General features: G+C 54.1%; 4 protein-coding genes across 4 annotated transcripts; 1 reads left to right on the top strand and 3 right to left on the bottom strand.

Annotated features, from left to right (window-relative positions):
- Nucleotides 1-282: 282 nt before the first annotated feature.
- Poll (DNA polymerase lambda) lies at nt 283-2712 on the bottom strand (the record flags this gene model as incomplete). Its single annotated transcript, XM_037325991.1, has 1 exon — nt 283-2712. One exon carries the CDS (start codon nt 2710-2712, stop codon nt 283-285), a length of 2430 nt encoding a protein of 809 aa, XP_037175872.1.
- A 1113-nt stretch (nt 2713-3825) lies between these two features.
- On the bottom strand, nt 3826-5549 carry amt1-0 (Ammonium transporter 1; the record flags this gene model as incomplete). Its single annotated transcript, XM_037325990.1, has 4 exons — nt 3826-4409; nt 4466-5226; nt 5292-5356; nt 5418-5549. 4 exons carry the CDS (start codon nt 5547-5549, stop codon nt 3826-3828), a joined length of 1542 nt encoding a protein of 513 aa, XP_037175869.1.
- A 2607-nt stretch (nt 5550-8156) lies between these two features.
- Nucleotides 8157-8404, top strand: CGCA056_v010742 (uncharacterized protein; the record flags this gene model as incomplete). Its single annotated transcript, XM_037325989.1, has 2 exons — nt 8157-8170; nt 8248-8404. 2 exons carry the CDS (start codon nt 8157-8159, stop codon nt 8402-8404), a joined length of 171 nt encoding a protein of 56 aa, XP_037175870.1.
- A 1994-nt stretch (nt 8405-10398) lies between these two features.
- sin4 (Mediator of RNA polymerase II transcription subunit 16) lies at nt 10399-13737 on the bottom strand (the record flags this gene model as incomplete). The annotated part of the gene is made up of 8 exons (XM_037325988.1): nt 10399-11645; nt 11696-11809; nt 11865-11984; nt 12038-12263; nt 12315-12754; nt 12804-13053; nt 13108-13462; nt 13526-13737. The coding sequence occupies 8 exons, from the start codon at nt 13735-13737 to the stop codon at nt 10399-10401; spliced, it is 2964 nt and encodes a 987-aa protein (XP_037175867.1).
- Nucleotides 13738-14912: the final 1175 nt, after the last annotated feature.

Here is a 14912-nt window from a genome sequence, read left to right as displayed (position 1 = left end):
TCGGCCCGTTCCATGCCACTTAACCACCGCTGTGAGCGAGACCTTTTCCATGGATGATAAAAGTTCCCCATGTCCGTTTGTCGTTGAGGGGCATCTCTTGTCTGGTTCCTCACCAGCGAACATCAAGTCATTAGGCCGCGAACATGTAAATGAACTTGAAGTCTCCTGAATTAGGGATCATGGGGTACACAGAATAGCGGAATAGTCCAACAATTGCCATCCAACGCCACACTATGCGATGCGACTCGGAGACCACGACTCGCGGGGGGAAAGCTCCAAGACCTAGCACCACCTCTCATGCGGCTCTCTCCACTTAACTCCCAAGATCTCAAAGATCTTTCTCTCATCCTGGCCCTCAACCAATTCGCCCTCGGTCATTTTGACCCGACCAGGGCCCCTCATCACATCCTTGTATAAACCTCTCTGGTTTAACCGCATCCCCTTATTGAATGCCAGTAGCCGGATGCTCCTGTTGAAAATGTCGTTGCCAGTAAAGTATATCAACGCCGCCCCTAACTCCGTTTCAGGAACAAGGAGGAAATCAACACGCCTCCATATTTTGCGGTAGTCTTTCTCGTTGAAGCCGTTGATTTTCGGCAAGACACAGCAACCGTGCCACTTGCTACCGTCTCCATCGTCTCGTGAGCTCGCTAACCTGGCGACGAGAAATCTCTGCGACTCCAGTACACGGACTAGTTCGTTCAGGAACGAGACGAGGTCGGATGTTGACTTGGTGCCCTTTTTTGTGATCAAAAAGTCGACATCTCCACTATTGTCTGCTCCCCTGCGATAGCTGCCACCGATGATGATTTGCACCGCCGGGTCCAACTTTGCTGCCTCCGACCTCACAACAGCTCCGAGAAGCTTGACCTCAGAACGTGGAATGCGAGTGTTTAGATCATCGTAGTGGTCGATGCCAACGTATTGGTTTGCGGTCAGCTTGGCCTTTTGCTTCAAGTCCCCGAGCGTTCTGAAGCCTTGAGAGATCCAGTGGCTAGCTTGGACGCTGCCCACTCCGTATATCTTGAGGAACGTCTGCAGAATCTCATCCATAGGCTCACTTTCGGCATGCTCCAAGCGCTGGAGCCTATTAGTCGTGACGATCTCCTCGATCTTGTCCGCGAGTCTCTGGCCAACGCCGGGCAACCTGATTGCTTCTTCGGCCGTGGAAACTTTATTGGGCTGTCGTTTGAGTTGTGTGATGGCCTTTCGATATGCGATTGGGCGCCATGTATCATTTGTCCGTGTATAGTAGTCGCACATCTGTTGCAAGACCTCGATGGTGCGATTGTTCGGATTGGTCTTGTCGCCTCCTTTCGTCCCTCCCTTATAGCAGGCAAATTTATCTTCCCAGGTCAAGTCTTTCCTGCTGCTGGACTTCGTGACAGACTGCTTCTTTCTCTGGCGCTCATCCTCAGAGCATTCACATTCGGATTCTGGCTCGACTGGGTCCGAACTTGGCAGATCGTCTTCGTCACGTTCCAATGGCAGGTCCCTATATCTCTGCAATTGGGAAATGACTCCCTCGAGTTCGTCTCCGGATGCCAAAGCTGTACCTCCTCCTGCTGGACTAGAGGAATGGTCACCAGACCCATCGAAAACCTGGTTAGACAAGGTTTGTCCGGCTTCTGAATGTTGGACCGGTGTGATATCTCTCAGGACGGGAGGCGAATCTGGCGCTGGCTGTTGCTCACTTCTTCTGCCTGAAGAATCCTGACTTCGTGAAGGTGTCGAAGGGGGCGGTGCGTAGTCCCATTTGTCAGGCTTGGGTTGGCGCTTCTTGAGCGGTCGGTCCTGTAGGGGCAGCACTGGAAGTTGAGGTTGCTGATGTTCAACTGCCAAACTCGATGAGTGTTCCGGACATCCAGACACTTGGTATTGTTTCTGACCAGCGTTTAGCAATGTCTTGAACCGAACACAATCGAGCGGGTATTCTTCGGTGACGACAGTATATGCAGGTGAAGCATTTGTAGAGGAAAGGATTTTCTCAATGTTCTTCCACTCCAGCTTCTTGTCTACAATGACGTGGGTCGCGTCCTCCAAATTCCTCACCCAAGTGGCGCCGTACTCCTGTGATTTCCTGATACGAATCTTCCTGGCAGGTGCGATGTCGTCGTTGGGGATGAAGTAGAGGCGCATTCCGCGCAAGACCTGTTGCACCTCGGGCACAAGCTTGAGACTCGGCTCCCTCTTTCTCTTTTTCATGGCCATCATGGACGGCGAGTTGTCCGCCACGTGAGCAAGCAAATGCCGCTTTGCTGGGAGCGGCGTCGCGGCAATTCTTGTGAGAGTGGGTAGGGGCTGGAGGGGCTGCCTGGATGAAGAGTCCGGAATCGGAGTGTCCTCAACAAAACTGGTGTCTGCGGCTGGAGGCGCACCTCGATCTTTCCTTCCCGGGCCCTTGATCTCGGCGAGAGGAGTGCGTTCGATGACGTCCTTCCGCCTAAGCTCCACGAAGGGCGTCGCGGTCGATGTCGGAGCTGAAGTCGTCCCTGTTAGAGTTGGGTGAGAAGGAGGAGCGATGACAACTGGTGATGTTTCTTGCAACGGTTGACGAGGTTGCGCCGCGGCTTGGAAGGCCTTTAATTGTCGTCTGTGCTGTTCCTCGGCTTCCTCAAAGTCGTCATCATCATCATCTGCCAAGTAACCGATGGCGTCCAGATGATGAAAAAAGCGAGCTTTGTCTCTCAATGGGGTGTCTGTGTTTGTCATGGTGCGTCGACGATGTCCAAGAGGTTCGCGATAGCCCTGCTGTTGAACGCTGCTGAGCCACCGTCATGTCGAGGTTGGTTTGCTGCCTGGGCTTGATGGATGGATGGATGGATGGACTGAGCAAAGTTCGAGGTGGGCGAAGGCGACACCAAGGCAAGGCAGCTTACCTGTTTGGGTGAGGTGTCAATTGAAGGGATGGATGGATGGATGGATATCTTTGTTATGGCCCATAAGGTACACACCTAGGTAAGTGCGATTGGAACTGAATATGGGTGGCCCAAAGGGGTGCTGCACCGTGGAGAACAGCGCCGCATTAGTGTTGTGGCCGCTGCAAGTCATCCAATTAAGCCATGCCTCAGCACTGACAGCTCCCCCACCGGTAAGGTATGAAGCACCCGTGGACCCAATAGGCTCTTTCCGAGCGGATTGGCTCCAGCCTGCATCAGATCGACTAGATGTGCATCGACACGGAATTCTTCAAGGCAAGATACGTGCATGGGTCTCGGACTCAGCATACCTACCTCAGAGACATGGGATCTAGCAGGCTAATCCATCGGCATCCTGCCTCTGCCTCGCCGGCCCCGACTTTACAAACATTCATGCAGCACAGCACAGTGTGTTCGACCAGCGCAACCCGCACCTCTTTCGCCTATTAGGTCTGCCAATCATCGCACTGGTGGTGAGACATTGAATTCCGTTTACTCGAACAAAGAATCTTATTTTGGTCTATTTGCCAAAAAGAACCAGCCCACAAGTCGTCGCCGGCTTGTCCTGCTCTGAGTGTATAAATTACAACAAGTACAGCGGTCAGCGAAGGACCGTCTCATCCTCCGCTTCCCATGGTATCACCGTAGTCCAAAACTTCCAAGTGTATGTACAAAATATCGCTCATTTCCATCATAGTTTAACTCCTGGTAGTTGGTAAGCCCCACCTAGTAAAGATCCGGCTGTAGGCTTGAAGGTGACTGTGGTATTGGATCCTGGTTGGGCCGGCAGCTTTGCCGTGCTGTGGTAGGTTTGGTTGTTCCATCGAAATCTCCTTCCAGGATCCTTCAACTTTTATTCTTTCTTTTCTTGTTTGAATCGGCGCTGCGTCATAATCATGTATGGGGTTCACTGGGCGTGGCCAAATTGTGGAGGGAAGTGTGATGATCCTGCGAAGTTGCGAGCATCCATCAACGGAATGCTATTGTTCTTCTCCATCGGTTGGAAGGAAGCCATGTCGTTGGAGTAACGGCTGGCGGCCTCGTTGTCCATGTCATTCAGAACCTCCCTGGTAAGCTCAACATAGTCGTATGCAAACTCGCCGATCTCGGCGTCGTCGATACCTAGAATCTCGGCCTCCTCCGTGGCGCGAAGACGAAGGCCAGGGATCATGTTCATGATGAAAAGTATGATGCAAGTGCCAACGAAAGAATAGGCACCGCCAGTGAAGGAGTCAGCGAGTTGGTATCCAAGCTGAATCCAGTTGTGGTTGATCCAGCCGCCGTCGATGGTGGAAACACCGTCCAGGTGCGCAATGTAGTTAGCGGCGAAGAAGGCCGTACAGACGTTGCCGACCAGACCGCCAATGCCATGGACGGCGAAAATATCGAGGGCATCGTCAATCCTCAGAATGAACTTCAGCTTGGTGGCGTAGTTGGCAAAGGCAGCTCCAAGGACGCCGAACGGAACGGCAGCCCACACTGGGACGTATCCTGGACTAAGTCAGTAAAGTGTGGTTCGTTGCAGGTACGCGCTGCGCATCACGTACCAGAACCAGGAGTAATGGAGACCAGGCCAGCAACGACACCAGAGCAGAATCCGACCGTGGACCACTTGCGCTCCAGCCTGTAGTCCAGTACACACCAAGTGATGCCTCCGACGCAAGCTGCGAGATTCGTTACGACAGCAGCAAGGACAGCGCGCAAGTTTGCCGATAGCGCCGATCCAGCGTTGAAACCAAACCAACCAACCCACAGAAAGACGGTGCCAATAACAATGTGAGTGACATTGTGGGGTCGGTAGTTGAGCTCGTGGGTGCCGTGACCGCGGCGCTTGCCCAACATCATGGAGTAGGCCAGAGCGGCTGTGCCAGACGCGATGTGCACGGGTGTTCCTCCGGCAAAGTCGAGACCACCCATCTTGTTAGACCAGCCACTAGGGTTCCACGTCCAGCAGGCGATAGGATCGTAGATAACCGTCGCCCAGATAAACATGAAGATGACGCACGGGAGCATGCGTCCACGCTCGGCAACGGCTCCGGTCGCAAGAGCAACCGTGATGCACGAGAACATTCCCTGGTAAACGGCGAAGAGGAGATCGGGAAGGCGGTCGGAGCCTACGGAAGGTCGGGCGAGAACGTTCCTGAAGCCAAAGTTGGCCAGGTCGCCAATAAAGGCGCCTGCTGTGTGCGAAAAGGTGAGAGAATAACCCCAGAAGAACCATTGGAAGCTGGTGACGGCCGTGGCCATGACGGAGAGCCAGATGAGAGACAGAGCCGACTTTCTTCGGGCCAATCCAGAGTAGAAGAAACTGAACGAGGTGATGTTAATCGCTGCACTGGTTGGTGACTGTCGTTCGGGAGTGATTGAGCTTACCCAACTCCGGGGATCATGAGCAGCACGAGAGCTGTCGCAGTGATCATCCATGCGATATCACCAGTCTTGAAGTCCCCTCATTAGCGGTCCGTCACGTGGGCCTCACAAACGTTGGCCGCAACTTACCTCGTACCAAATGTTGAGATCCTCTGTGAGAGAGTCTCCTCCCGTAGGGCCGGAGCCGTTGTATGGCACCAGGTGCACGTAGTCGAGGTCGTTGAGGTCGACCTGGTCGACCAAGTCTCCGAGGGACGCCATTGTTCTAGGTCGTTCGGTAACGCTCAGAGCCGATTCGGGAAATCGTATGTACTGGGACCGCGGAGACAGTCGGTTACAGACCAGACCACACGGCCAGACGGAAAAATCGACAAAGTGCTGAATCGAGAGGCCTTGTCGACAGGCTCTAAATGAGCGAAGGCTCGGATGAGAGCGCTGTATACCGTCGCGGGGTTTGCAGAAGAGACAGCAATGGGTCAGGCAGCATGACGAAGCGGAACCGAATTCATGTGGATGTGGGAGGCGCGAAGCTTATGAATGTGGATGTCGGGCGTTCAACACGCAGAGTTGCGTTGCGGGCGGCGGAATGAGTAGCCCTGAGAGTGGCGGGCAAGCTAGCGGGACGGACGGTACTTTGAAGTTCGCAGGCCTCGCCCGACGACTCCAGAGGCAGCAAAGACACCGACCGGCGGATCAGAGAGCGAGAGAGAGTCGCAGCATTACTGGGCTGTCCCACGGAGGACGCCTGGGAACTGCCTGGGCCGTTCAGGGCCAAGGCTTGCCGGACTAGGGACTAGGGTGTGGCCAAAGTTTTCTTTCGAGGAGGTTACGGGTGTGGGAGGTCGTCTCTCACACTCTCACACTCTCACTCACTCACCCACCCACACTCTCCCACCTTCATCTTTCATACTCACCAATGCAGGCCTTGCAGGGTTTCCAGCAGGGTTCCATTTCCAGCAGGGCCAATCGGCAGGGGGGAGGCACGGGGGCGGAGGCTTATCGATTGCGACGTGCCTATCCGTAGATCTACTCTAGTGCCTCTGCCGTCAGGGGTTTGGAAGGGGGATTGGATGAGTGGTCCAGGGGACAGACGAAGATGCGATACATACCTAGCCGACGGCTTTTAACCTGCTACAGTATGTGAGGTCTGCCAACACAGCGATGCAGTCGGAGGGAAAAGCAACCTCAGACGACTACCTACGAAAGAAGAAGAAGACGGGTCGCCGTGTTTGGTTAGTGCGTATCTCGTCCAAGACTCCAGACCGAGACTAATCTTGCTGACTTGATCCAACCTGGCATCAGACGGCCTTGTTGGACGACGGCATGCAGAGCTCTTGAGAACAATTTCCATCAGCCCAAGGCCTTCCTTCGTTCGAATGCAGGTCACAATGGATAAAAAGTGCATGTACTTTGTTAATTTGACCACGCCTCCTCCCTGCTGTATTACAAGGGTCCGGATTCCCATTGACTGGCAGAGAATCAATGGGGAAGCACCCGCTGCTGTTATCAAAAGCAAGGGTTCCGGGTGTATAGCGCGGCATAGATAACGGTCAGAGAAGCTACCTACAGCCGATGCCTCATATTCTCAGCTGTCGATTTGTACGTGCCGTTTCTCCTGTTCTCCGAGTAGCCGACACGCCATGTGTATGATGTGGTTATTGCAGTCCCGAATAAAGACGACAATGGCCAGAACATCTCCTTAGTCCCTACGGGCGCAGAGTAGGACAGATCCGGGGAGGCACAGCGACATCTCCTAGAACCCTGAGACGACGCACCAGCGGGCGAAGCGCTGTTTGCAGCCGGATGGACTTCCTTGCCAAGAACACTGCGAGGGCACCGTTTCGCTCGTCTAGCCATGGCGGCAACTGTGAGGAGCGCGACGGCGTCGGCACGAGAGACAGACACATTTCGGGTAGGGCTTCGGTTCGGGATGGGTATTCCCTATTCAGGGACAGACGGAGACGAAAAACAGGCTTTAGGAGATGCATGGAAAGTGAACCGTGTTGTGTATGACCATGTTTCTTGAGACGAAATACGGAAAAGTCGGCCGTCGTCTGGTGTCTGCCTGAAACGGGCGGAATTTGAGCAATCTCATCACTGTCATGATTCGCCCAGTGTCTGAGTCCTTCATCATCTCCGTTCATCTCGTCCGCCTGCCGTATTCGACATGGCACTGAGCAGAGCAGACCAAAGCAGAGAATCAGAAGAGCAGTATCCATAACCACCCCAGCTCTTAGCTTTGCAGCTTCCCATCTGGACATGGAGCCCATAACGCCGGTTTGGGGAAGTGGACAAGGATGACAGGGCAACCTTCCCGCCGCTACCAACCTGATGGGAGACCGAAGGCAGCCTACGACAAAAGAAGGCAGGGGCACCGGCCGAAGTGCCCGAGTAACTGCACTTTGTCATGATAAGCCATCCGCGGCTGATTGGACGATACCGCTCCGGTGAGAACGCGGCAGGTGCCCCGGTGCGTGCCAGTGGGGGCCGGCCAGCTTCCAGTGGCATTCACCTTCGAACCTTCTTTGCTTTTCCTGGACCCCTGCCCATCCACGTCCCATCCATGCAGTGTACCGCGTACTCCGCCCCTGCTTTCAACATCACTTCCTCCAGTGTCTTTCTCCTCCTCCTCCTTCTGCTACGCTGCTGCGAGTCACAATGTCCGTCAGTCTGTCTCTCCTACCTACCCAATCAAGGCGCGCAGGACTTGACTTTAACAGCGCGCTTTCTCGCCGTTGAACCGCGCACGAGACAGACCTCATGCCGTGTGACAACCAAAAGCACATTCTCTCGGCATCAACCGACTTTTCCACGCGGATTAGTCTCCGTACATAAACCAGCCCGCCGGCCAGCGTCTCAATCTCTCTGATGCTACGCCAGAGGTAGGTTTGCTTGAAACAGAAATGCTCCGGCGCCAGCAGCGCCCTGTGTTGATTATCCATCTCACCGAAATCACCAGTGCTTCATCTCGGCCTGCAGGGATATCAACCCGCCCTACCACCTGTCCCACACGGACTCAAGGACCGCCGGCTGCACCAAGCCTCCCGGACTTTTGTCCTGCTCTCCTCCTACTGGCATCAGTGCTGGCCACTCTTTTTCCAGAACAGGCATCTTGAGTGGTTCCTCGTCCTCGTTGTCGTAGGCGCCTGTTGACCCAGCCAACTAGCGTCGCGCTGTGCCTGGCATACGATATGTACTACGTATGGGGGCCGTGGATAGCGCAATATTGGCTACTACTCTTCGCAAGTGCTGCCACAGTCAGCTCGGAGGCCGTGCGCATGTTGGGCTTGACCATCCCCCACGGCCAACTTTGATCTGCCACTGCAGAAGGTTTGATAGAAGACTGGCGTGAGCCATCACTAACATCTGTCGGCAGGGGAGATCGAACGGCCCCCTTGTCAGATCATGGAATTTCTCACACTTTCTCGTCATACAGTCATCTCCAAGGGTGTTTATCTCCCCAGAGTTAAGGGGGCCGAATCCTACCTCCAGGAACCATCTCCGAGCCTGCCGTCACGTCATTCCACCGCGGCCTATGATCCGCGCCAGGAAATGCTCGCGACTCCGCCTTGCCAGGTGCTTGGCCATATCAACACCCCTCTGCTTCCACGCGAGCCAGCCCTTAACCATCTCGTCAGCTACGATATAAGTTACGGGGACACACGAAGTGTATGCGTGTCTGGTCGTCGACGACTGTCCCTCATAAACTGGTTGTAATCTGAAGATGGTTTTACTGAGAGAAGCGCTAGATGGCCGCATCTACAAGCACCAAAATTTGAGAATTCCTGAAGATACGCCAAATAACCAGCCACTTCTCGAGATGGCATTACTATTATCGGTTTACATGCAGCTCGTCACTGCCACCGTTGTGCGGGTACGGCCAGAACGTTAGATTGGGACACGAGAGCCACAAAGTCTTGAATACTTCCTCAAACAGAAGGCGGGTAGACCCCAGTCATGCCGCCCCTGAATCTCAGAGCAAGTCTTGGAAATGGTTGGAAATGGTTGGAAATGGGTAAACCTCCATCATCGACAGCAGTGTTGGATCTGGGCTTCGGCAGCTACCTTGCCTGCTCGATGAGCCGCTGCTGAACGGCACCTCGGTGTCGGCTAGGCCCGATGGAGTCTTGCAGACTTCCATCAGTCTGGCCCTTGCAGCTAGCTCGAACGCGCGCGTTGTTTACCCCCAGCAAATGCTTCGCAGGCAGTGTCGAATCTAGCCTTGTCCCGCCGACGAAGCTTGGTGGCCAACCTCGGACGGCGAGCGTGTTATCTCGGTGCTTACGATACTACTAACAAGGGGTTCTGTTGAAACGTTCTCGTCCATGTCGCCTGCATCAACCGCATTTCACGCGGAAGCGCGGGAGAAAGCCGCGTAATTGATACAGGTGAGAGCTAGCAGGATTTCGTAGACGATAGAACATTCCGGCCCTGAATCTAAGCTTCTTCTCTACTCTGTACTGTGGTTTGTGACATGGTTCATTTTATCCCTTTATGGCTACCCGTTTGCCAAAAGTATGACTGGCGAGTAACGAAGTCAAGTTGCAGCTACGCAAGCATTAATCGAGCTGAGCCATAATGCCAGAAGATATGTATCATTCTCTCCACCAACTGTACCATATCAGTTTGGGTAGGAGACCCTTACCTTCTCCTACATATTTGTGCACATGTATTGGGGCGCATTGGAGAAAACCCCACCATTGCGGAAGGGTGAAGCGTCCGGCTTGAAATAATGGGTTATACATTCTGTTGCTCAACTCCATCTCTAACGAGGCTAGCAAAAGTTGCTGATCATCGCGATGTCAGTTTTGCGCGGTGATGTTCGCATTATTTGCCCGTGGTCGGCTGTGTTCAGCATTGACAAGCGGTCCTCTGGCGCAGTGTCTTCCGTAGGCAGATGGAACGATGTATGACGGTCATGACGAAAATCACCTCTCGTGAGCCCGACAAGTAAAGAATCTATCTAGTACATTGAGTAAACCTAGGCTACCCCTCGCTGACTGTATTATCTCTTAGACACTCCGGCTCCCAATGACTGCAATCAGACACCTGCCGACAGAGAGCCTGCCAAACAGGCAGAACCAACCGCATTGACAACCCTTCCTCCAACTTAGCTAATCAAAGCCCCTCGCGGGAGCAATGCCCAGTGTCCACCACAAGAGCACTTCCGCTGCTGCGCCAGGACGAACGTGAAGCCGGGTCTCGAGCCAGAGGCATCTTCCATAATAGCAGCGCACCGTACACAACGCCTCCACTGCGGCGTCTTCGCCTCCTCGAGCTCCTTGGCGCCTCTGACCGGCGGATCGACCAGCTCGACGCGCTTGAACGCGTCGATGTACTGGCCCCGCGCCCTCCTGGCTGACAAAGAGCGGCGGTCGTCGTCAATCTCGAGGAGGTCAAAGTCTGCAAAGAAGAGCTTGGACGGGTCGGTCTGTGCGCGGTAGTTCTTGAGGTCTGTGTTGAAAAACTTGAGAAGGACTTGGAGGAACGATGGGGGTGGAGAGGAGGCTAGAAGCATGTTGAGCTCGCAGTGGAACTGGGCGCCCTTGATCTGTTGCTCGATGGCTTTTGGGTTCCCCTGAGCGCCGGCGGGGTTCTTGTTCGCTAATGCCGCGAGAGACGTCTGATAGGCCGAGCGGATATCGTTATTGAGCACGGTGAGGAGGCGGTCGAACTCTTGTACTTTTATGAGGCTACTTGATGTAACGCGCTGCATCTTTTGGTATGCCTTGTAAAGGACCGTGTGGAGGTTCTTGGATGTCGCGGCGTTGGGGTCGTTGGCGTTTGAAATCGCAGCTCGACGCTCGTAGAACTCGATGGCTCTGTTGGAGAGGATCTCGAGGTGAAGTATGCGGCGGCAAACGGCAGAGAGGAAGCCACGGGTAGAAGAGCAGAGGAGGAGATGGAGCGAAACGTCAGAGCGGGACTGTAGGTAGGCGCTCATCTCTGAGAATCGCTGCGGGGTGAGGAGAGCGAGGAACTGCGGATCGTCCAGAAGGGCGAAAAGAGAATCAGTGAGCCACGAGAGCAGGTCGAGAGACCACTTCGCGCATCCCGAGAGGGCATCAACGACTTCGTGCTCGTCCAAGGGGCTAAGCTTCTCGCGGATGTTGACCGGTGTGTTACTGGCGATTGTGATGAGGATGACGACATTGCGCGCATTGAGAGCTAGCATCGCAAATTTGCTGCCAAAGGAGCGTGGCTGGAACATTCCCTTGTATCCCAAGTGATTGAGAATACTCAGACACATTTGAAGTGAGCTGTTCCGGACGAGACTATCGTGATGGGTGTCTTCAGAGTAATCCACGGGAATCTTGAGCATGCGAACAATCTCGTTCATCCAGTCGAAGGTGAAGCCTGTCCAAGTCAGATGGCTCAGCAGGAGAAAGGAGAAAAAGCCCACGCACGCTTCTTGTCTGCATATGGTCTTGCAACGGCTAGGATATCGTCGTAGTTGATACTGTTGAAAGTCGCTGTTGACGCAGCTACTGTCAGGCCCGCCAGCACTGCGGAGTATTGGGCTGTCATACATCAGTCAGCGCTACAATGACAATATCAATGGCTAGATATCATTACCCTCTTGGTTGGAGTTTCCGATATCCCCCAATGGATAGTGCAATCTTGTCCATTTCACTTTCCCGTCGTCCTGTATCTTGACCAGGGAACAGTTGGTTGGGGACAGGGCTGCTTGTAGACCTGTAGGGTTGTGTAAGCCGAGGTTGCAAATAGGAAACAGATTCTGGGCTCACAAGGGGAATCATCCTGAAAAGTGAAGCCGACTTGGTTGAGAGACATGATGCGCTCCAGGTTCATTTCGTTGTAGATTTCCTGTAATGTGAAGCGGTCGCGGTACTCCACAGAGCCGTCACTAAACGCCAGACAGACGACTCTGCCGTATTGTAGACTATGGACACCGATGATTGCTTTGTTAATTACCACGGGGTCGTATTTCTTGAGGCGAGATGTGGGCTTGGGCTGTGCCAGGATTTAGCATTAGTCACTTTTCGTGTATGGCTCTATGCTTACTGTGGGCGCTGAGCCCGTGCTATTTCTCCGGTTTCCCAGCTGCTCAAAGGCAGGATGCAGACTTTGGGGTTGGTCGTTGATGACCTCCCATTTGTCAATGATGCTCTGTGTTTCTTGGTACGGGGTATTCGGGGTTGGCAGGTAAGTGCGGACAGCGAGGATGACAAGAGGAGCCCATCCCTGGCCAGTCAAATCCATAGTCGATGGCAAGATCTCCAGGTGTGTTAACTGTGTCATGGCGGAGTCAATCGGCGACGTACTTGATCCGCCAGGCAACCAGCTGGAGATGGCGACGTGCTTTTCTTGCATTGTCGGGTTCAGCGGCTGGCTCCCTGGGGGTGGCTTGTTGTCTGATTGTGACTGCGGTAGACCCCAGTGTATGCCCACCCTCACAACTTTCAGTTGCTTGGATGCAGTAGCCAGAACCACCCACAATGAGCCTGCATAAAACGTTAACGACTGCGGTGGTTATGATGCCGAGTTACTCACTCTTGTCGCTGTGAAGGGCGGCATGTGTGATCAAGTCGTCAGATGAGTTGATGCTCTCGAGCTCCAAGGTTGTCTCTTCAATCTTGTTGTTGTTCTGGGCCCAGAACATCTTCAAATTACCGTTTGCTGTGACGCACAGCAAAGCACTCTTTGACTGATTGGGGTGCCAAGGGCCATACGCATGGACGAAAGAGCTCTCGTATCGATACTGATTTCCATCCTTGACGGCTGGTCCATGACACACGTAGTACTGAGCATGAGCAGGACGTTAGCGGGGGAAAAGATGATGCTTCGAACTACTAACCTGCTTGCTTTGAGGGGCCAAGGCAAGCCAGTAACAACCAACGACAGCGTGAAGGTCGTCGCATGGCTCGTGGTCCCATTTCCGAGTGGCAAAGGGTCGGTTTAGGTTGATGGAGTAGGTCAGTATTGAAACCCGCCCTGTTGCGTCGATGACAGCCAGCTCGGGGCTCGCGGTCGACGCCCAAGCAAGATGAACAATAGGGCTCGATGGATTCGTGCTGACGAGTTCAACCTTTGTAGGCTCGCTGAGGCCCCATTCGCCATTGTCGGGGTGAGAACGCAGAAACCTGGTTTCCAGCGACCTGCCATCTGGAGAGATGGAGGCGATGGCGCCAGATCTCGACCAGGCTACTCCCCTAGTATTTCAGTAAGTACAAGGCTCAAAGTTGTTACGAAAGTGTGTATAAGAGGGTGCTCACTGGCAACAGCCACGAGTTCGCAGTTCATCTATCCTCTGGCGCAGCTGCTTGGAGGGGGGGCGGGCGGTTTGGAGAGACAGGCCAACGCCAACGCCAACTCCCACGCCGACGCCGACGCCGACGCCGACCCCGTCACCGAACAGGTCATCGACGTCGAGCTGATCAACTTGCATGGGACCACCGTTCATGGCATTGTCCAGCATAAGAGGCATCTTTGCTTCAGTCATGAGGGCCTTTGGTCCCAATATTGACGTTTACGAATGTTTGTGCGTATCCAATCCAAAAAGCCAACGTCGTCAACCACTAAGATTCGTCTCAGTAAGGCTGTAGGGTTGGTTGAGTTCAGGGCGACGACTTTACAAGCCGGCTGGAGGTCATCTTCCGGAGCAGTTGAGTGATAGGAAGTTTACCCTACCAGTTGGACTGGAACCGAAAATGCTGCCCGGAAAGTATGGACAGGCCTGCTGGATGTCGTCGTTTTGTGAGGTGGCTTCGAATTGGATGGGTAAGGTAGGTTGGCACGTTGGTAGGTCGAGTCGACAATCAGTGATTTGTTGGAACCAATGGGCGTAACGATTCACATGAACACACGCTGGACCCTCTACAGTGCAGAGGACCTTGGCTGCTGGGTGGAAGGTACGCCAGCGGATCCTTACCTCAGCCTCAAATTCTCAGGATGGTAGAGTGGAGACGCGTCTTGCTTCCCACGGGATTGAAAGCTTACCTCAGCCAGCCACATGTCTGGTTGAGCAACATAGGTGCCAGCCACAGCGAGGCTGAAGTCTACTTTCTAAGGTAAGATTTGAGGTGCGGTGCGCCCTGAGTGATGTGCATTGCGGCAGTCCACACAATCTCAACGCCGTGGGGAAACAGCGACCCGTGACGTCCGTCCGATGATCCTTGCAGGAAAGGGCCGGGCCCCCAATCGATTGTGACAGGGAAGGGCAGACGGACAGACGTGGACACGGGGGCGAGCAATGTTTCCGAGCAACGGGCGTCCACTCTCAGTTCCCTCCAGGCTCCGGTTCGCCTGCCTTGTGGCCCTGTGGGCTGCGGTAAAGTACCTACTTAGACACTAAAAGGTACCTACGAATACCACCGCAGTCTGAACCGGTACCTCACAATGTGTTGTCGCTTTTCCTGGCGCCCGCGACTCGGCCGCGTTTCAGCCGACCATGGCCGCCGCTTGATGACTGTTGAAGGACGAGAGTGCTCTGTGCATGGCACCGTCATATCTTACCTAGGGCCATCAAGAGACATGGAAAGAGTCTTCATACCATGCACTCAATAGACTGAAGCATGTTGGCAAATCTCATCTTCAGCCCATGAGCGGATGACGTAGTGTTGGCCAACTATGTTCTGCGCGACTCTGCACGCGAGCATTGTT

The sequence above is a fragment of the Colletotrichum aenigma genome, assembly GCF_013390185.1.
Source record: "Colletotrichum aenigma strain Cg56 chromosome Unknown KSG_Cg56_contig07, whole genome shotgun sequence".
In the NCBI taxonomy this organism is placed as follows: domain Eukaryota; kingdom Fungi; phylum Ascomycota; class Sordariomycetes; order Glomerellales; family Glomerellaceae; genus Colletotrichum; species Colletotrichum aenigma.
Note: the sequence above shows the minus strand (reverse complement) of the source record. Positions and strands in the feature narration are given on the sequence as shown.